The sequence below is a fragment of the Zosterops lateralis genome (assembly GCF_965231275.1).
Source record: "Zosterops lateralis genome assembly, chromosome: 13".
Taxonomy (NCBI): domain Eukaryota; kingdom Metazoa; phylum Chordata; class Aves; order Passeriformes; family Zosteropidae; genus Zosterops; species Zosterops lateralis.
Window position 1 is genome coordinate 6,574,485 of NC_139773.1, and position 21,101 is coordinate 6,595,585.

The 21,101-nt window shown below is 39.0% G+C and overlaps 1 protein-coding gene across 1 annotated transcript in view; it reads right to left on the reverse strand.

The window, feature by feature from the left end:
• LIPC (lipase C, hepatic type) overlaps window positions 1-1,850 on the reverse strand; it is a 51,903-nt gene extending 50,053 nt beyond the window's left edge. The window contains exons 1-2 of the mRNA XM_083871242.1: window positions 1,741-1,850; window positions 1,422-1,537 (exon numbers count right to left, since the gene is read on the reverse strand). Of these exons, the coding sequence (XP_083727368.1) occupies window positions 1,422-1,503 (82 nt within the window). The 5' untranslated portion in view covers window positions 1,504-1,537; window positions 1,741-1,850. The remainder of the gene's footprint in view (window positions 1-1,421; window positions 1,538-1,740) is intronic.
• Between the last annotated feature and the right edge of the window lie 19,251 nt (window positions 1,851-21,101).

Below are 21,101 nucleotides of genomic sequence, written 5' to 3' on the forward strand. Positions count from 1 at the left end.
TGAAGTCCGTGATACAGGAGTCCTAGGTCATGAGGGGAAAGGGGGATGGAGAGAGTGAAGTGACTGACCTTGCTGTAAACAGTGCCACAGGTTGTGGGTGTAGGAGAATGTGAGCTGCACAAGGCAGGACCTGTGGCTGTGGGAGAACAGGGGGGACAGTGACCTCCCCTCTGCCTTGTGTATCTCTAGGGAACTAAACTTTGACCACACAGCGGAATCTGAATAAATCTGAGCAAAGAGGATGGGAGAAGCCTCAAACTAAAGTTAGTGCTCTTATTTTAGGTTCTCTTAAAAATACAGAATTGGTCAACATTCCTAAATAGCTTTCTAAGGTTCAGTGACTGGGAAGGATGTGCAGGCTGTCTGGTAAACCAGGCCAAGTTATAGCATTAGTTGAAGTTTCTTACAGTGTTTTAATTCAGGTTTTTTATGTTGTCCAAAGATAAACCCAAGGGGAAATTTAATGTGCAGAATAAAGAAAGGTGGTCCTGCCTCCTATAGATTGAAATCACTATGCCCATTGCATATAAAGCATTTTTGTAGCAGACTGTTAATATATATTAACAAAAATACAAACCACAGCTGCTGTAAGGGGCCATACTTCTGTGAATGTGCATATCTTGCTTTATTTCCAGCCAAGGAGAAAACTACATTTATCCCCTCCAGATTTCGAGTATTAGAAATGCAGTTAGATAAGAAGGGAAACTAATGCTTGCTTTGACTACATCAATAATGACTTCAAACATGGCATTATCATTGTCCATCACATCTGAGAGGTTTTAAGAAATGCAGTTGTTTGATGTCTTGTCTTACTCAACAGTCACGCAGATACTGACATAACATGCAGTGTCACAAATGCATAGGAAATGCTTGTAAAACTGTGCATACAGACCCTTCGCTGTACTGCTCAACAAAACCTGCTGCAGATGTTTCTCTTTCACTCAAAAATATTCAACCACTTGAGATGAAAGGCAGTCTGCATTAGGCAACTCAGAAAATGAAAGCTTAAACACTGTCAGATAGCTGGAAATTTTGATTCATAGTAGGAGACTAAATCTGTAGCACAGAATAATTCCAGCCCAAGAAGATTATAACATTATCAATTCAGTGGATATTTTCAAATTAATACATTTAAAAATTAGCTTCATCAGAAGTTATGTTAAAGGTCAGATTACCTTAATTCTGTAGTCTCAACATGTATGGGTTCTCCCTGGGAAATACTTGTGGTAATTTTGAACAACTACATTTTCCGATAAATACAGACAGGTATAAATGCCATATTTTCGGGAACATAACACCCAAACCCAACATCCTGATGACCAGACTATACTACTAAATCAGTAGCCAATACTATTAAATTTTTATAGCATAAACATTTTTTAAAAGTTCATGATCAGTATTTATATTTGATAGTATATTACCTTCTTCCTTTTCTTCATATGTGTTTGCTGAGATGACGATACAAGAAAGCAATAAAAATGAAAGAAGTTGCAAACTTTTCATTTTTTCTTTCTTTGAATGAGAGCTCTGCTAAATTCTGCCAAGAGATGGGAAAAGGAAAGAATTAGCAATGCTTTGCAAGAAATTCTTTGCCCATTAATCATTAACCTTGATTTCTTCTGTCCCCTGCTCCAGTTTTTCCTTTTATGGAAGGGAAATTGGAATTTGCCTCTTTCCAACCTCTTCATTTTTATTTTATGCCACTTGTGGCAGAAATAATTTGGAGCTGGATCCTCTTACCTTGCTCAACAGTGCTCAGCTCTGAACACAGACTTGAGGGCATTTGTTCTACAAGATACTGCTAAAGGCCAGGGAAACCAGCTTGGATTCAGCTGGTCAACAGCTCAGTCTGAACACATTGCAAAATAAGGCAAGAGCTGAAGGTTAATCTAAATATTTCATTAACATAGACAAATCCTAGCAAGGCAATCATCAAATTTTTATATATATTAAACACTTTCTTATTTCAGTGGTTCAGTCAGCACCAGATTTTGGATAATCACAAAGCCTTTCCTTTCAAATTAAGTGAATGATTTTTAACATATAAGACATTTACTAATAGAACACAATTAACATCTCTCTCCACTTCCAATGAAAGAATCATAAGAAACTGTAGGTACTAATTGTAGAAGTAATTTCAGAGGAAGGATTTCTACTAAAATAATATAGTTTATACTGGAAATCAGAGCAAGATTTTAATTACAGCACCCTGTGTACATATGCAACATGACCAGGTACATATTGCCAAGCATGAGAGGACAAAAATTACTCTTGGATAGGCAGCAGGGATCACACCCAGCTGGATCTCCCACATGGGCAGGACACTCTGCTGGCCTCTATTGTGGTACCATCAGTCTGCAGCATCACAGCTTTGCCACACCAGTCAGTGGTGGTGAGAAAGCTTGCTTGATGCATTGCTCAGGTGTATGAGAGTATGAGAGAGGAGTCCATGAAGCTGCTGGTGCTCATGAAGACAGGAAAAAAGTGCAAATCACTTTCTTTCCCTGCTCATTCCAAGCAGCTGTGAGTCCAGGATACAGCAGACAGCTGGAAAACCCTCAAGCAATCTCTAAGGTCATACTAGTCACCACAGCTGGCAGTAATCTTGGCACACTGACATCTGAAGCACTGTCAAGACTGATTGATTAGTGTGTGTGTGTGTGTGTGTGTGTGTGTGTGTGTGTGTGTGTGTGTGTGAGTGAGAAAGTATACTGCCAAAGAGGAAATACTGAAAAGGAGGTGATAGGACCAAATTACTCTTGATAAATGAAAAATACTGATCACAGCAGTATTTTTTCTGAGCAAGAAAAGGAGACAGAAGATAGAACTTGGACAAGAATTCAGTCTTTGATGCTGGACAGGAAATGCTGTATTTTAGTGAAGTAAGACTGGTGGAAATTACTAGTGTGATTTAGCACAGCTTTGCAGTGAGCTTAGAATAATGTTGGCTGAAGATTATGTGAAGATGGCAGATCTGACTGACAGGTTGAATGGTGACACTAGGCACAGTAATCAAGAAAATAGAGAGCATTTAGAGGAGAAAGATTGCAAGCTTCACTTTCTGCGGACAGTAATTGTTCTGGAACAAGGTGGTAGATCTGTCAGGGACAGAACTGGCTGTTGGAACTTTGTGAAGAGATTGCCTGAAAATAAAGTCTATAGGGATCAATGTTTGGATTTACTTCTCCCTATGGAACCCATGTAGGAAGCCAGGATGACATTATGAGCATTTAATGAAGGATGCTTAAAGTGGTAAAAGGGAAGCTGGGAAAAAAGGTGGAGAAACCTGCCTTCCTTTGGCAGGTTGTATTTCATTTGGCATTTCTGCATCAGTTATTGCTGATATTTATTTGTCTTTCCAGTATTTGCAGAATGTCAGCAATAATGATGAGAACACTAAGCAGTGTTGTGGGAATAGCTGTACAGCATTTGAATGAAAGGTTTCACAGTGCATGTTGAGGATGAGTTTATGTAGCACTAAATTGCCTGCTATGGCACATTAGTCTGCAGAGAGCAGATGTGATTGTGTTCCAGAGGAAGGAGCTGCTCCCAATGGCCTCCACAGCATTGTCACACAATGTGTTTTCAGAGTGTGGGTTTGGGTTTTCCTTTCTTCTCCATTTGATTTACATGAGTAATTCCAATTACCTTTATTATCTGCTCATAAAGAAAAGAATGGGTCTTCTGCAAATGTAATAACCATTAGAGGTAGGAAACTCCTGGTAAATAATTTTCCTGTGAATCCAAATATTGAAATTATAACCTTTGCCATTTTCAACATATTTATCTGGGCACTTGATACCTACTTTGCTTGATACACTCTTAGATGGATTAATTGCCATTTGTATTGTTATTGCATATATAATATTCTATCAATAAATAACCTAAATTATTTTAGGAATTAGTTACCCTAATGCAAAAAGCATAACAAGAAAGAGTCTTTAGCACATTATGAGAATAGAAAAAGTGGAGCCAGGTATTTACCAGAAGCAACTGTGCAATAGCTAGTCAGAGTTACTGGCAGTGTGTTGCATCACTTACTAAAATGGCTTTTTTTTCAGCCACATTTGAATCTCCATAAGGTGTAGTGAGTGGGAGCTGCAATATTCCAGGTGAAAATCACTGCAGAAAAAAGAGAATCCTCTGGGAAAATGAGAGTGCTCTGGGTCCTCATATTATTCCACTGTTTGATCATAAGAATGGTGCCTGAGTGAAACTCGATACCCCTGAGACACCTCAGTGTTTTGCCAGAGCCCTACAGACTGTAAGGCTGCTCTGCTGCAGTCCTGAACCACAAACCGCTGCCAGTCCTGGCACTGACAAAATGTACAACACAGGTACTAGGAAATCAGGGAACAGACATCTCAGGGACTGGAAGGAAGGCTGGGAGGCTGATGTAGGAAAATGACACCTGGAATATGCAAGCTACACTGTGTCCTGATGTTACTTTCAAGCGTGAGTGGAAAGTTTATTCTTTAGAATTGGATATGTTTATTACTCATGGTCTGTAAAAGGAAAGTAGATAATTTGGTATTTGCAAAGATCTTGATTCTTTAAAAATGTCTGAAATTGAGCTGTTTAAATTTAAGGTTTAAATATGGGTATGGTTAAATATGTTAATCTAAAAATTTAAAGGATCCATTAAAAAAACCCCAACCCTGTAGATATGATCTCTCTTCTCCATAACACCCAACATTTGCAATTACTTCATTTTCTGCATTGAAATCACTCATAGCTACTGTAGTGATCTGGATTCCAAATTTAGAAATAGATATTCCAAACTGCTCTCTCTAAAACAGACAGAACACGTTTTGTGTTGTATGGAGGCTACTGCTTTGCCAACTTTACATGAAATGGAATCTTTTCTTAAACAGACAGTGGCCAACCCCAAATTTGTAGCTTATGTTGATGTGTTTGTATCTCGTTTGCATATACTGTAAGGGGGCTTGATAACCTTCTCTCTTCTGCTGAGCTGCTCCTTGTACAACATATACCCAGGAGGTAGACTCTCAATCACAACCCCCATCTGCTTCCTGGCTAATGTTCCAGTTACAGTTAGACCTCTTGCACATATTCACATCTAAAATAAAATTGATGGTTTCTCTATTGGGAAGCAGCGTGTGACTAATGATGCATTGTACCATGCAAGTTTTTGTTTGAATGTATCTTTCTAATCAAGTTAAAGAAAGGAACAAGGAGCAGAAATTTGTCAGGCATACAGTCCTGCTTTTTTTCCTGAAACCACACTGTTCATCAAGATGCTTTTCAATCACCTGAAGACCAGTTATATTGTAGTACAAGATGTTCTTTCAGGTTTAGAAGAGATTTTATGGGCCAGAACTTCAGCTAGCATAAATTGGCTTCTGTGCAGCTCTAATGATTTTCACCAGCTGAGGATCCGCCCTGTGTTCCTATAATAACCCTAGCATCTGAAAAAAGATTCATGTGATGGTTATGCTAATACATCTGAGGTTATAGAGTAAGAAAATTTTTATGTGGTTGAATTTTTAATGCACTTTTTAAATCCAAAATTTATTCTGCCTGCTTTATCTTTTCTAGAATTTTTTAATATCAAATAACTCTGAAGAGACATTTTTAGATGGACTTTTGTGTGTAGATTCATGGTCTATGTCAAACATACAGCAGCTGCACATGAGTCTGAAGCCTCCTTTACAGCAATAGCTATTGAGACATCAGAATTTTCAGTATTAAATTCAAAACTAAATAATTGATCAGCAAACTTTGTTTTCTGATATGAAAGAAAACCACTAATTTGCATGGGCATAGTGTTGTGAAATATGAATTTCTCCTGCAAGATGTATTTCCTGCTCCGTAGCCCCTGATAAGATAGTCTTCTTCCATGACTCATCACCCAGAATATTATCTGACTTTCCTTGGAAGCACATTTGGGACTAGGAATGGCATTCTTGCAATTCATTGGTTTCCCACAAGTTTAGCAGATTTTGTATATTTGTGTATTTCAACAATTTCTGAAATTGTTGCTGCACTGAGTAATTCTTATTATAAACAGCTGTAAACAAAGGAGAGAACCCAAATACAATTGCCAAGTATAAACATAATTGTATAATAAGTGGATCATCTGCTTCTACTTCAAACTTTAAAAAGGCATTTTTTTGTTTACTTTGATGTTCATGGACTGCTTTTCATAACAATTCATTACTTAATTGCCTTAGAAGAATGCTGTTTCTTCTGGGTCTGTCCTTCTCATGCGTACATCATGTTCATGTGGGGTATGTCTCTGAAAGCTTGACAAATCAGAAAAGCACGGAACTGATGAAACAAATAAAAGGGGAGAACAAATCCCAGTACATCTGGACTGCCCATGTTCTTCCATTATGCGTAGAATATTGGGTGTTTGCATATTACTCCTGCCTTAAAACAGGTTAGGAGCTGGCCTACTCCCTGCCTCCTGTTACAGTTCAGTTCTTCAGCAGACAGAACTACATTTCTGCATGATTGTGCATTACTGGCAGGGGTAGTGCAGCTGCAGACCTTTTATCCTCCTGCATTCTGTCTTATTTTGGATATTCACTGTTGTCTGTCAGTGTCCTATTTCAGGGATGACCTGTAAAAATTTGCATTGAATTTTTTTTTGTTGTTAAAGCAGCTTTTACACAGAGCTGTAACATGTAGGAAACATTCCCCAAATCAGCACTGGGGTGTCAATAGATGTAACTGTGAAGAGCAGATGTGCTTTTGGAAACCTCAGTGTGCCTGCTGAGGGCATTTCCCTTTATTGGTGTGTGTAAGAAACAGCCAAACACATGCAGCAAAGCTCATTGGAAGACTGAGATCCAGCCCAGCCTCCTTCCCCCCCGAGGGTTGAGCTTTATGGTTTTAAGCAAAACCAACACAAGAGCTGTGCCTTTTGAAGCTGCCTTACTTGTTCACCTCCCTCACATCAAACAGAAGCATATCTGAAACAGATGAATACAGAGGAAAACCGAAAGTGCTCTCTCCCTTGCTTTCAAACTACTGTATTTAGGAGGGAGAATTTGTAACAACAAATAGAAAGCAGACTTTTTCAGATATTGATTGATGGCTCTTAGGGATAAAGAAGGCAGCAAGAACAAGACAACCAGGGCTTCCTGTAGGTAACTTCTTTTGAAGAGGATACACACAAGGGCACTTAGACAAAAGGCAAAGAACCATGCCAAAGTAAAGAAACTTGAAAGACACTAAACATTCAAAGGCTGATTGATGATGTGTCTTAGAACCTAACATGCTCACAGGAGCAAAACTTGGATCTCTGTGGAGCTGATGTCATTAAAATTGACTCTTCATGAAAAGAGAAGAACAAACAGACAAGAAAGCCAAAGGAGAAGAATAGGATGAATACATACAGAGTAGATGAGGGGGCAGTAGACTGTTTGAGGTGGTTAATTGTCAACCCTAAATGTTTTGTTTGCTCCAGGACCTGACACAGCTCTTGCTAGTCCTAGCAGAACTTAGATACTGGGATGGGATCTGATGTATTGTGGCAGTTCCTACATTACTAAAAGGTTAGAGGAGATTATAAGAGAGAAAATTGGCTTAGTTGAGAGATGAAGAAGCCTTAAGTACTTTAAGCATCAGTTAGGATAAACATGCATTTAAAATCTTCTCCAACCTTTCTAAAAATCTGGTCTGAAAAACTGTCTGAAAATGCCAGAGATTGGTAAAAGAATTGTTGACTTTGTTCACAAAAATAGAAATAAATGTAGCCTACTAGAAAGAACTGAAATAGTTGTTTCTCTGTTAGTTCTGGAACTGCAAATCTTTGATGTCTGGATAAAATATAGGACAATTGATTAAATACTTTGGTATTCCAAAATCTGTAGTCATTGAAATGATTCAGAGTAACAAATCAGTCAGTATTAGGTTTGAAGTGACTGTGACCATGAGTTCAGACAATTTCTTGGTTGTGTCCTGTAACTACTGATGTTCCACAACTGAAATAGGAGGAGCTACTAAACACTGTATTTAGCACAGATGTTTCCTGTTACAACAAATTAGTAAAATTTCAGTGCCTTTAACACCCACCCTCCATCTGTGGTATTCATTTACTGCATAGTGGAATAGGCCAAAAAAGCAGGCATATAATTAAAAAGAAACCCTATCAGGGTGTTTTCTCTAGCTCCACTTCCTTCTTTTTTCCTAGCTGTATTCCTTCATTTGTGTGTGGAAACATTTCCTGGGTAGCAACATGGATAAGACAAAGCTAGTTCTCCATCTGGGAGTCACGCCTGTTGCAGCCAAGTGCACTGCAAACAAGCCCTTGAGCAAATGCTGCATCCATAAGTGCTAATTGAGAAAGGTTGATTATGTCAGTTGGGTAAGAATAATACTCTTTGCCAAATGACCAGTTTGTGCTTGTGGCTTTTAAGTAGCTGTGGTTCACCAAAGTGCTTGAGAAGTGCCTTTAGTTTGAAGAGGAAGCTGAGTGAAGGGCTGGAGGCAGGCAGTGCTGAGGGACTGGATGAGCACTGTGGGAGTAACAAAGTCAATAACCCAGAGAGTTGCCACAGATCCTCTCAAATAAAATGATGGTAAAGCTCATCTTTGAGTAACTTGCTTGGGAGATAAAAGAGAAAAAGGAAGCAAGCATTAAAGTGACTCAGACCATAGCTGCATTGCAAAAACATTTACAATTTACGGTGTATATGCCAACTTCTCAAGTTTCTTCAATGTATGTTTAGTCCAGGTTGAATGTTCCAAAACCTTAACATGTGGTGTGTTATTTGTTGAATAACCTGCAGGACAGAGCACAGGTGTCAGACTTGTGACTTTTCAAGTCAGCCTCTAGGTTAGTGGTGACTGGGCAATAGGTGAGGAGTCTAAAATGTATTTACTAGGGAGAAGAGCAGTGCCATTGTAAAGGTCTCATCCATGGCATGCAGACCTTGCTAAGTCCACAGTGCCTGTGGCACACGGACCTGTGGCTCCTTATCTGTGTGTGTTCCTTCACTTTACACTGGGGCCTGAAATCGAGGCAGCCACTACTGACCTACACTGCCCTCACACCACCCACAGGAAGAGCACAGAGGCAGCTGGCCTTTCCATGGAGATTTAATAGCTCCATATCCTACTCTGTATTCCTTGCTTTTCTGTGTTCTAATTATAGCTTCAAAATTATTACTAATTTCTTTTTATTTTCCAAATTCCATTTGGCATCTTACACTGAAATTTTCTGCAGAGAATTCAAACTATTGGATAGAAATCTTTCTTGTCACATTCCCCCCCAGATGGTCCAATCTGCTCTGCAGTTCATGCCTGACAGCTAGTTAATCTGGCAGTGCAGAAACACACATTTGAAAATGCAGGTTTTGGCATCAGCCTCAGGCAAGCACCTCAACTATGGTCTGTACCCTGAAATTGAGAAATTCAGTCTCTGTTCTCCTTAAAGGTGTCAAGAATGTGTTTTCCAGGTATAAGGTATACTGTAGAAGATAACTCTGAAATCAAGATGTAACTAGGAATGTTCATGTTGTTGCAATAGACCACCAGTGTTTTCATACTTACACCACTGGCTTAGGGCAATTTCCTAGAGGTGACTGAGAACAGCAAACCCATTCCTAGGAGGTCTGAATTTGTTACTCATGGGCTCTCATCCCCTCTAGAAAAGAAGAGAAGGAAGTAAAAAATTGAAAAATGTTGTGGAGGGTTTTGTGTTAGTGGCACATTATAGAAATACACATTTTATTATAAATACAGTAATTTCCCATTGATACAGAAAATACTACAAATATGCACTTTTGCTCAGGACCGTGAATCTTAGGTCGGAAACATATTTAGAAATCAATTTGTGACTAAAAATTTATGATTTTTTCCTTCATTTACTACAAGACCATTTTAATCCTCTTAATTTTTTTAGATAAAGTTATTGTGTTTCTGGACACTACACGTTGTGTTGAAAAAAATGAGTCTTCCAATCTGTTTGTTCCAGATTAGAGATTCTACAAAAGTTATTTCAGTTTTTATTAATGCAAAAGATATAAAGCTTATTTTTCCATTTGCTCTGAAATGACAGTCTGCAAATGGCAGCAAACAAATTTTCAAAATTCTACCTCTGTTTTTGCCTGTCCATTCTGTATGGTATTTGTCAACAGATAATGCAAAAATTCATATAAGTCATTTACTCAAACTTTAAGGCTGAGTAGTACATTTAATATCACATTTTCCATTCCTTTTTGATGCAGAAATAAGAAATCAAGAAATGACGATGAGATTATATTTTTATAGGTCATATATAATGTCAATTCTGAAATGGGTGCAGAAGTTTTCCATAATTCTTTTTAGCAAAAAAAAGTCTGCTTAAAAGCTTTTACAGCTCTCCCTAGGGATCCCACTCGGATGATGATAATTTTTGTTATGAATTAATCTCAGAAAATTTCACAGTAGTAAAAATTGTGAACATTTAAAGAAATAATGCAACTTTAAGAACAGTTCTGAAATATTTCAACTAGCATAACCTAAGCACTGGCTTTCAAAAAAGAGCTGTATATTCCTGATTTTAATTGTCTTCTGATTCATCTCCTCTGAAAAGAATCAATTTCAAATGAAGGAGAGGTTCCCCAGGTGGTTTTTACAAGAATCACTCATTAAGAGGAGCTTTAAGGTAATGCATAAGCATAGATCATAGAATCATAATACAGTCTGGGTTGGAAGGGCCCCTAAAGATCATCTCATTCCACCCCCTGCCATGGGCAGAGACACCTTCCAGCAGGCCAGGCTGCTCAGAGCCCCATCCAACCTGGCCTTGAGCACTTCCAGGGATGGGGCAGCCACAGCTTCTCTGCGCAGCCTGTGCCAGTGCCAAACCACCCTCATGGCAAAGAATTTCTCCCTAATGTCTAATTTAAATCCACCCTCTTTCAGTCTGAAGCCATTCCCCCTTGTCCTACCACTCCACGCCCTTGTCCCTGCAAAGTGCTTCTCCAGCTCTTTATGAGCCCCTTTAGGCACTGGAAGGTTGTAAGGTCCCCCTGAAACAACTTCTTCTCCAGGCTGAACAGCCCAGCTCTCCCACCTGCCCTCATAGCAGGGGTGCTCCAGCCCTCTGATCCTACTTGGACCATCCTGTGGACTTGCTCCAGCAGGTCCATGTCCTTGTTATGCTGGGAGCCCCAGAGCCTGGATGCAGCATTCCAGGTCTCTCACAAGAGCAGAGTAGAGAGGGAGAGTCCCCTCCCTTGATCTGCTGGTCCAACTACTTTTGGTACAGTCCAGGATATGATTATCTTTCTGAGCTGCAAACATACACTGCTGGCTCATGTCCAGCCTCTCATCCACCGACACCCCCAAGTCCTTCTCCCCAGAGCTGCTCTCACTCCTCTCTCTGCCCAGCCTGTGTTTGTGCCTGGGATTGCCCCAGCCCAGGTGCAGGACCTTCCACTTGGCCTTGTGGAACTTTGTGAGGGTCATTCAGACCAACCTCTCAGGCCTGTCAGGGTCCCTCTCGATGCCAGTCCTTCCCTCCATTTTTTTCTATTTAGACTTAGGCAGGTTGGGCTAAGTCAAAGAACTGGTGTATTTTCCAGATTATTTTTGCTTTAGCTATAGGCTGTTGATATTCTTTTTTCCTTTCTCAAGGCTTTGTTTAATGCATTGTAATACCTGTTCCCTCTGTGAAGAACAAAATACATAATCAAATTAAGTTCTTACATGGAATTACAAGGAAAGTGTATAATTTTTCAGATTTGATACAAGGGATATCTGGGCTGTATCACTGGCAAATCACTTCAGCTGTAGTCCTTAGAGAGCCATTAGTGCTGCTGTAGAGCATGTCACATATAGCCAGTCTTCATCAGAAATTATGACAGCCCAAGGAAGGCAGGTTTTGACATACCATATTTTGGTTGTATTATATTTTGAGCCACGTATCCCTGTATTTTGCTGACAGATTGTCAGGGAAGTGATTAGTCTGGATTACATGGTGATGATTTCATTTTATAAAACAAAAAAAAGAAGCGAAAAGGAATTGCTTTTGGCAGAAGATGATCCCATTACTTAGAAGAAAAAATAATTTAATGTTAAATGCTTATAAAAATGAACACAACAGAATATGAAAACAAATAATAGATAATATCTAGTTAATAACTCTGAATTGAAGATTTAGACAATATTTTCTCTTCATTCAGTGCTAAATCAAAGCCATGTAAGCAGTGTTACATTGAACACTTGGCTTCATAGAAATATCTACTTGTAATGAACTACAGGGCCCAGCTACTACAGATGTGACAATAGCTAGGATTGTATAATGTTGGCAGTATCCTAATGTGTAAAATATCTGTGTACAGCATAATTTCTGGAAGGAACTGCTTCCCTGCAAGGCTGCTTATTTTCACTGAGGCCTTTGAACAGGTGTAGTGATGTTCTGTTAAGGAAGTTGGTTTGGGATTTTGTCCAGGGAAATTGGGTGCATTGAGACTAGTGGGTGCAGAGAAGGAACCGCCCTGAAAACCTGACTTTTAAAGAGTTGACCCTGTGTCCCAAGGACTGAAGCCAATATGCAGCTAGAGAATTGTGCTGAAATACCACAGGTGCAGCAGTGCTCCAGTGCTCATTCCTCCTGGGAAGGCAGCTCACAGCACAGCTGGTCCCTGACTGCACCTCAGGACTGCAGAGCTCTGGTCACCTTCTTTCCAAGCAGCAGCAAAATGCCATTATATTTGTCTTCTGCAACAGGCTGATTTATGAGGAGAAAAACTTTCAGTCCCAGAAGAAAGTAAATAAAATTTCTTAAAAATGTGGGCTGCCAAAAGAGGAACTACTACAATACATATAAGCCATAAATCTGTTAAAAGTGCACATGCTGCAGCGGTTAGTATGGTGCCTTCTGGGAAATAGGTTTAATTTTTTTCCTTTTCTTTCAAGACTTGTGCTGTTTTGACTGACAGAAGCTCAGGTCTATGGGAAATTGAACATTTGAGAAGTGAATATGTTCTTTTCCCTGGCCAGGCACTCTTGGTGACCTGGAGGAACACTGATCCTCCTCCCTCAATGATGACAAATCAGATGGGCTTTAAAAGTATTCCCAATTAATATTTTTATTGCAGACCTACTAGGGAGTTGTTATGGTGTGCTTTCTAGATTATGGTGTTATAACATTCTTTAGTAAAGGCAACATAAACATCACATTTTTTAACTTCAACTGCTAACTTGAAACCAAAAAGCTTCCTTTGAGTACAGTTCTTGGACTTTGTTCAGTCAACCTTTGAAGAAAGAGAATGTGCCTTTTGTATAAATCAGGACCAGACTTAAACACATGGGGCAATTTGTTCACTGCATTTGAAGTTGAAATTTGACATAACAAAGGATATTACAAGAAACTGCAGTGAAGTTTAAAAAGATCAGTACTGAGCTAAAGTTTATCGCCAGTACTGTTCTTGCAGATCAAGGCTATGCTAATGTGGTCTAGGGTTACTTTAATATTTTGCAGCCTCTCATTCCCTCAGCGCATGTTTTAAGTATGTATATCACTCACTTTTATAATAAAATAACTTGATAAAACCTTCTGCTTTGTGTTGGTCTCCTGAGGTAAAAAGTCACAGATCTGTTAAGTCTCACATTGTTTGTTCCAGCTCCATTATGTTTGATGAAAAATATATATATCTTGGTAATATAACATACAGTACTTCCTCAGTAACTGGATTCCTGTAAGGAAGGACATTTTTCACCTGAATTATGAAATTGTATCCTAGTTATTTCTCTAGTCTTCTTTGTAAGACACATACAGGAGACTGACAATGTTAACTACTATTGCACAGCATGATGGAAAACTTTGAAAAGGACTTTTGTCTTTAGGGATGGATGAGTGCAATCTTTACAGTGTTCCCGAAAGATATACTGTGCAGCTTTTTATTCTCTGTGCAGGAAGAGGTGTGTGTATGTTCTAAATAAAATTATGGGTCAGAGTGTAAATGTTAGGTTGTGTGAAGTCCATGACTGAAAGCAGACTATCAATTATGTCAGTGGGAGGTTACTGCCAAGATCAAAAGCAGATTATAGGCCTGGCTAAGGCTGCCCTCACACAGCTTTGCTGGTGCATCAATGCTGATGTACTCCCCTAGTAAAGAGCATGGCACTCCTGTGGATGCAGCATATTCTGGTTTGCAGTGAGTGAAAGATGCTCCCTGGAAGGGAAATGCTGTTCATATAACTGTCTCTCTGCACTCAGCTTTTCTGATGCAAATAGCCATGTGTTAGTTTTGTCCATGTTCATGTCTGGAGCACTCACAGCTCTGATCCATGATCAGCTGGTCTTCAGCAGATGAACCAAGTGGGATGAGCTAAGACCTTACCCTGCACCATGGTGAAGGGATTGACTAATAATAAAATTCTCTGTGTAACATGGGACAGGGATAGAAACAACCTGAGACAACCACTTGTAATTCGAGGGCATTCAAATTCCCAGTGAGTCATCAAGTTAAAATTAAAAAGGGCACTTTTCTTTCCAATCTTTGTTTTGGTAAGGAAGCAGAAGAAGCAGAAAAATCAACTCCTAGAAGAGACCTAATTTGGTCTAAAACCATTAGATGGAAAGTTCTTGATTTTCTTCATGGATATAAGACAAAATTATTAGTTTTAAAAAGCAAGGCTTTTCAATGTACAAACTATACTAAAATTACTCCAGTTTCTTCACTTTGGCCTTACTAAATCATGGGGTTTATAACTAAGGGATTGCAAAGAATTGAATGTAATAATATTGAGACATGATGAATGCAGAATCTTTGTTACACAAAGAAGTAGAAAGTATTGATCAAAAAAATGCTCTGAGACAAACCAATTAGAGACCCACTGACAGCAAAATGGCCTGTTCATCCATCTTTCAAATGAAATTTAAAACCTAGGTCCACATTCTTTGTGGCCATTTTAAACTCCTGAGCATGAAGTCTGAATGCTGTTAATTTTGGTCTCCTGGCCAAACTCCAAACTGAATAATTATTCTGCTTCTTTCCTAAATTACAGCAGCAGCTTCATTAGGGACAAATGCATTCATAGTTTGCTGACCTAAACTGCTCTTATGTTGCTATGCACTATTAACTGTTGCTGCATTTCCAGGCTGGCTGCATTTCCATGATTGAATGACCTGTGGACAAAGCATGTGTATCTTTAGCTTGTTTAAAAGGCCGTGGGGCAAAAGATGCTGTATATATAAATTCTGTCAAAGAAATAATTTTAGGCCCAGAACATGCAGGTGCTAAAGTGTGTTCACTGAACAGGGGGAACTACTGGCACTCAGTGATGTAGCTGGGTGAAAGACAGAGATTATCTGGGGACAGAGAGTGTTTGCTTATGGGTTGGAAAGCTTGTGGCCACTGATTATCATGAAAAAGGCAGCTTCATTGAGAAGAGTTGCAAAATTCTAGAACAAAATGGGAAGCAAAAGGTGAGTGGAGATTTACTAAAAACAGAGGCTCAGTGCTTTCTGGATATGTGTTTCTGGATAATGAGGTCAGCTAGCAAGATGCATGTTGGTTTTCTTCCAGAAGTAAAAGTTACAAAATTGTTGGGAAGTCCAATGAAATATTCCAGACATTCTATGTGTGGTTTCTTAATGCTCTGTATTTAGTTCTAATTATGTTATAGCTACTTTTAAAAAGTCTACACTGTCTGAAAGATGAGAGAAATAGTGTAAGATATGAGCAGGAGGTTTTACAGTCTTTATCTTTCTACTGTGCTGTTTAGCTGCAGCATCACCCTTGCTTTCCAGTGATCCCTGTTGTACAGCACCTGAATTAGTTGCCTAAAGTGGCTTTAACTAACAATTTAGTGAGAGATGCTCAACTGCACAGCTGTTCCTAAAAAAGCCCAGAATAGTCTAAACACAAACAGCTAACTGAAAATGTTGTTTATGGGAAACTGTTGCAGCTGTGGGAGAGCCACATGGCAAGAAAGCCCTCTAATCCACAGACTGGTTAGGGTGGCAGAAAGGAACAGATCTGAACACCAAGGTCTTGGCTTTCATTAACCTTTGTCTCTGTACTGTGAAGTAGAAACACTGTCTGATCCTTTCATATAGCCTGGAATCAGACTATACTGCAGGGCTGGGCAATTTTCTTTCTGTAGATGAGTTCAACAAGTACAAAGCAGAACTGTGCTCCCATTCTCCTAAGTGTAAGCAGGTTCTTTTACTACGTAGCAGATTCAAATTCAGGAAAAATCACAAATTTACTTCCAGCACAAAAGCTATTACTAAAAGATACTTTTATTTTCTTAGAAGTCAGAACTATGGAATAAAAGTGCTGTATTTGGTGTGCTCTGTACAGTGTGCTATATTCTGGTGTTCATGGTAAACTTGAGTATGACTATTCATTATCACTTAGTTGTTGTGTGACTGTTACCAGAACTCTAAATCCCTACACTTATTCTTTCCTAACTCTGAAACAATTTTACCAGAAGTGTTCAGTTCATTAATTGTTAACTGAAATTATTGTGGTCATGCTTCAATATTTTACTAAGGTTTATTCTTAGAGCTGTTAGGATGTATTAGTGCTCTTTCTTTTTTATTTTCTCTCTTATGGACTGTACTAAAAGTACAGTATTCTTTACAAATAGGAAAGTATCTATTCCCTCCAGAATTTTAACATTTGTCTTCAAGGAAAAGAACAAAACCCAGTTACTGTCACGCACATCACCAATCAAAGCAACTGCTGACCATTGTGGATGGTCCCCTAATCTCTCTCAAATGAAGAAAAAGTGCATTTAGAGAAACTGAAGCATCTTTGAACAGTCTGCTATGAGTCAAATGGGTTTGTTTTGCAACAGATTTTATTTGCTATGAATAATTTGATGCGCTTTATTTAATTGGCAGACACAACAATAACCACTCATATCACATTTCCCATAGGCTCCAAATCATGTTTGAGCCCTTTTGCACAGTTAAATGGTAACTAGTTTTCTTCTTTCAACATCTGCTTTAGTCAACCTTGCCAAGTATCTATTCATTGCTGTTATAACAAGATGTTAAATATTTGAAATTACAGAACAGCTTTACAATTGTGCCTGAACATATTTTAACTGTCTCATTTTGGATTTTGTAACTTTGTATATAATTTGCAGAATTTTAGGAGAAAACACAGAAATCTATTAAAAGAAAAAGGGAAACACAGTGAGTAGATCATTAAGAGTTTCAGCAGAATTACAGATTCTCACTTAGATTTCAGTAGAATATAGACATCTAAAGCACTTAGGAAAAACAGCATTTTAAAAAATCTAAACGGAAACAATCCACAGCTTTCTTCTGCCGTGCAATAATAGTCCAGTGCACCCATGTTAATTATACTGGAAAACCTAGTAAAACCCAACTAAAATGTACATGTCTGCGTGTCATTGTTCTGATGTGGTGGATAATGGAAACCAACACTGCAATATTTGAGTCACAGGATGAGTCAGTTCTTTTTGACTTGAAGGACCAGCACTGGATATTAAGAATAACAGTAGATTTCTAAACTTCTCATCCAACCAATTAGTCTTTTCGCTAATATTCTCAGGCATAAGCAAGAAGAGATCTTATATTAATTCTAAGCCTTCATTCTAACCCCTCTGAACGAAAGCAGCTCAGTAAAAGACTTCAGTCTGAACAGAATTCGGACCACAGTGTACTTCTCATTGTATACAAAAAACATGTGCTTACCCAACTTGGCCTTACTTGATGATAGGTCCCAGTTTGGCATAAACTATTTTATAAAATGAAAATCGAAAATAGATGTTAATGAAGATTCCCTCCTTAGAAACAGTGGATAGGTTATATCTCAAGCCAAGAATTCTCAGTTTTATACCCTCTTCCACAGAAGGCACAGCACTGTCACATATTTGAATGGCTGTTTTTTCAAAATTGGCATGTTCTTCAAAACATTGCTAAATAAGTTCATTGTGTACCACATTCTTGTGCCAAAATATACAAAATGCTCTATATCAGTCACATATGTAGTTAGGCATCCAGGACAGGACTCAGAATTGGCTTTTTTTAACTGTAAATAACAAGCCTGTATTATGACCTAAATGCTATTCTCTCTGTGAGACAACCATAACATTTATTTACCCAAACTCAGCAGAATGGCTTCCCTCAAATTATAGCAAACTATCAGAGACAGAAGAGAAAGACAGAGAAGGTTTAGGCCCAGATCATGGGCATTTTTAAATCAAAGGCTGATCTGTCATTCCCTAAGAGAAACCAGTATTTTGCCTGTAATGAGCAGTTACTCTGAAGCTGGCTTTGTGGCTGAATGGAAGAATAAGGAATTGTGTATGAAGGAGATGAGATTTCCTGCTATGACCAAGGATACATAAGCTGGTGTGTAAAAAACAAATGTGCAAAATAGTCTTTTACGTGCTGCATCTTGTACTAGAACACAGGTCCATGTAATTTGATATGGATTTTGAAGGAAATAGGATTCAGAACAAAGTCCTAATATGGGATTTAATTGATCAGATACACAGTAAAATACAAAACCACTGTTCAAGAAAAAGGTTTGTGTGACACCCAGAAGCAGTTACTGGGCTTGTTATCTTACCATTAGTTGTGACTGAGAATATGATAAGTTTATTTTGCAGGATTTCATTAAGGAATACCCTGAAAAGCAGAATTTTGTGGGAGGAAATAATCCTAGGTTTCAGACTGAAAGGTTTTACCTCATTAGTTTTCTTGCTTTCTTCAAGGATACAGTGTCACAGCTGTGGCTGGTGTGAGTGATGCAAGGGATGTAATGCAGTGTTTGTGGAAATAGAAGGAAGATGTTACTATGCCTTAGTAATAATTGCACAGCAGTAGAAAGAGCATGCAATGGATAAAAATCCATCTTTGGACAGGAGAGTGGGATTATTAAAAAATTGCGTGTTCCTTAAGGATATGAAGGTGAGCTCTTGTTTATCACTGTATCTAACTACACAGGATTGCAATATCAATTTTCACACAGTAATAGCAATATCAATTTTCAAAAAACAATTTCAAATGGAACCAAAACTGAAGGCAAAGAAATTGCAGAATAATACGACTATGGCCTAGGAGAGTTATATTATTTAAGATTATGGAGGAGCTAAAGGATCAGTCAAGCACAATGCAGACAAACTTAATAATCTCAAGTTTACATAAGTACATATTGCATGTGTTAAGAACATATTCACAGTAAAACTGAGTGAGAGGATTTTAAGAATTCTGACTGCTTTCATCTTGAAAAAAATCACTTGAGCATCTGTGTCAGTGAGTTAGAGAACTGAACCCTGCAGAGGGTTTGAGGGGGAAAGAAGCTTAGCTAAGAGTTTCTGAAGAATGTCTTTCCTAGCCTAGTGAAATAATACGAAAATTATCTTGTCAAAAGTCAAGGACAGTGATCTTGTTTGCCTTCCTGGGAGAATATATGTTTTGGATTAGATGAAGGAATCCAAGAGTGTTTAGGAACAGTTTTGGAGACTCTGCTTCAGTATAAAATGCTCACCTGCAGGCCTGACTTTCCACATCTCTTACATTTCCCCTGTTTTAGGAGCCCAATCTTTGTATGTTTGTAGAGCAGAGTGTACTGAAGTCTCAACCTCTGGGACACTTCAGACCCACAGCTCTAGGAAAGAGAATATTCACAGCAGTGGTGAAGGAAATAAAGGTGGGAGAAAATGCAGTGATAAGAAGAGGCTGAGCAGAAATGTTGAACTTTCCTCTGTAGTTTGTGGGGTAATTGCAGGCCACTCCACTTTGTAGACACAGATCTACCTCTCCAGATTTCATGAAGAGGCAGGAATTTCATTTAGAATTTCATTTGCATCCCTGGATTTTACTCCCCCCCTACACTGCCCTCGTGTGGTCTTAGTTCCAGCACAGAAAATTTGCTGGAAGTAGAAAAGAATTACACTTGAGGTTTTGGAGAAGCGTGAAGCAGTCACATGATAATTTGGACCTGATTCAGGATGTTTTAACCAATCCTACTGTTCTGGGCTAAAATCACATGGTGCAGATGTGAATCTGTTGTAATTTCATTAGAACAGTAGTTCTTAATCTGATTGTCAGCCCCTGTGCTCTAAGAGCACTATGATCTAAGTGCCAGTTTCTTACCTTTTTATTCTCTGAGTTTATGTCTCCTGATTGCTGTTGTGTGGCTTACGTGACATAAGTGAGTGGTTTCACACCTGTGCACAAGAGATAGTTGGTTATATAATGAAAACTAGTATTTCCAACCAAATGGCGTAATTAGCACTATCAGATGTCTGGAAGAGAGAGGGGAAGGCTTTGGGGATAGTGGCACTGCACCACTTTCTCTCAGACAACTCCTGCACTCAGATCACCACTTAAGGAAGTTAAAACTTTCCCTAACTTTAGAATGTGCTTTAGAATGTGTTTCACTGATCCCTAGAAGAGATTTGTCTCTAATGCATGAGTCCTTTAACAGCTCTGAATTGTCTGGAAGCATAAAGGAAATGTGGCAGAAGGTGACTGTTCATGGTATCAGTGCCATCCCAGGGCAATCCTGTGCTCCCCCTCACCGCAGCAGTGTCTGAGCAAGGTCTGACTGGAGCCTGCTGGAGCCTGGTTGTGGCTCTTTGCAGGATTGCAGGCTGGTTTCCTCTCTTAAAGAGACAGCATTGTCTGGCTCTCAGTCCCCTCTTCTTTCCGCCTTGTGCTCTTGGCTGGGTTGCACCCAAGTGCTGCTGAAGTAAGATCCATCTTTTCCAGGGGTCGAGGGCTCACACTGCCTGTGGTATAGACAAATGTAACTCTAATAGCAGCATTGTGCTGTCTCATGCTGAATTGTGGCCTAAATACTTCCACACCAGTGATCTGCTGGGCAGAGTTTTAGCTGCTGCCTTAACTAATACTAAAATGCAGCATGGAGAGGGCACTGAGCCAGAGCTCTGCATTCTCCTCCTGGCTTGGCCACGCTCATGCTCCTTCTGATGTGCTGCCTGTCACATAGGAATGGTAATACTGAAATTCTCTTGTGAAGTGCTTATATAGCTACAACCACTAGGTAAGAATTAGTTATTATTACTGTAGACTTTGGGAGCCAAATTTTGACCTTTCATTGCACTCATATGTCATCAAATTGCCATAAGCCTGTCTGAAGAAATAATTTAACCAGCAGGCTATAGTAGAGCAAGGGCTGCAAAAA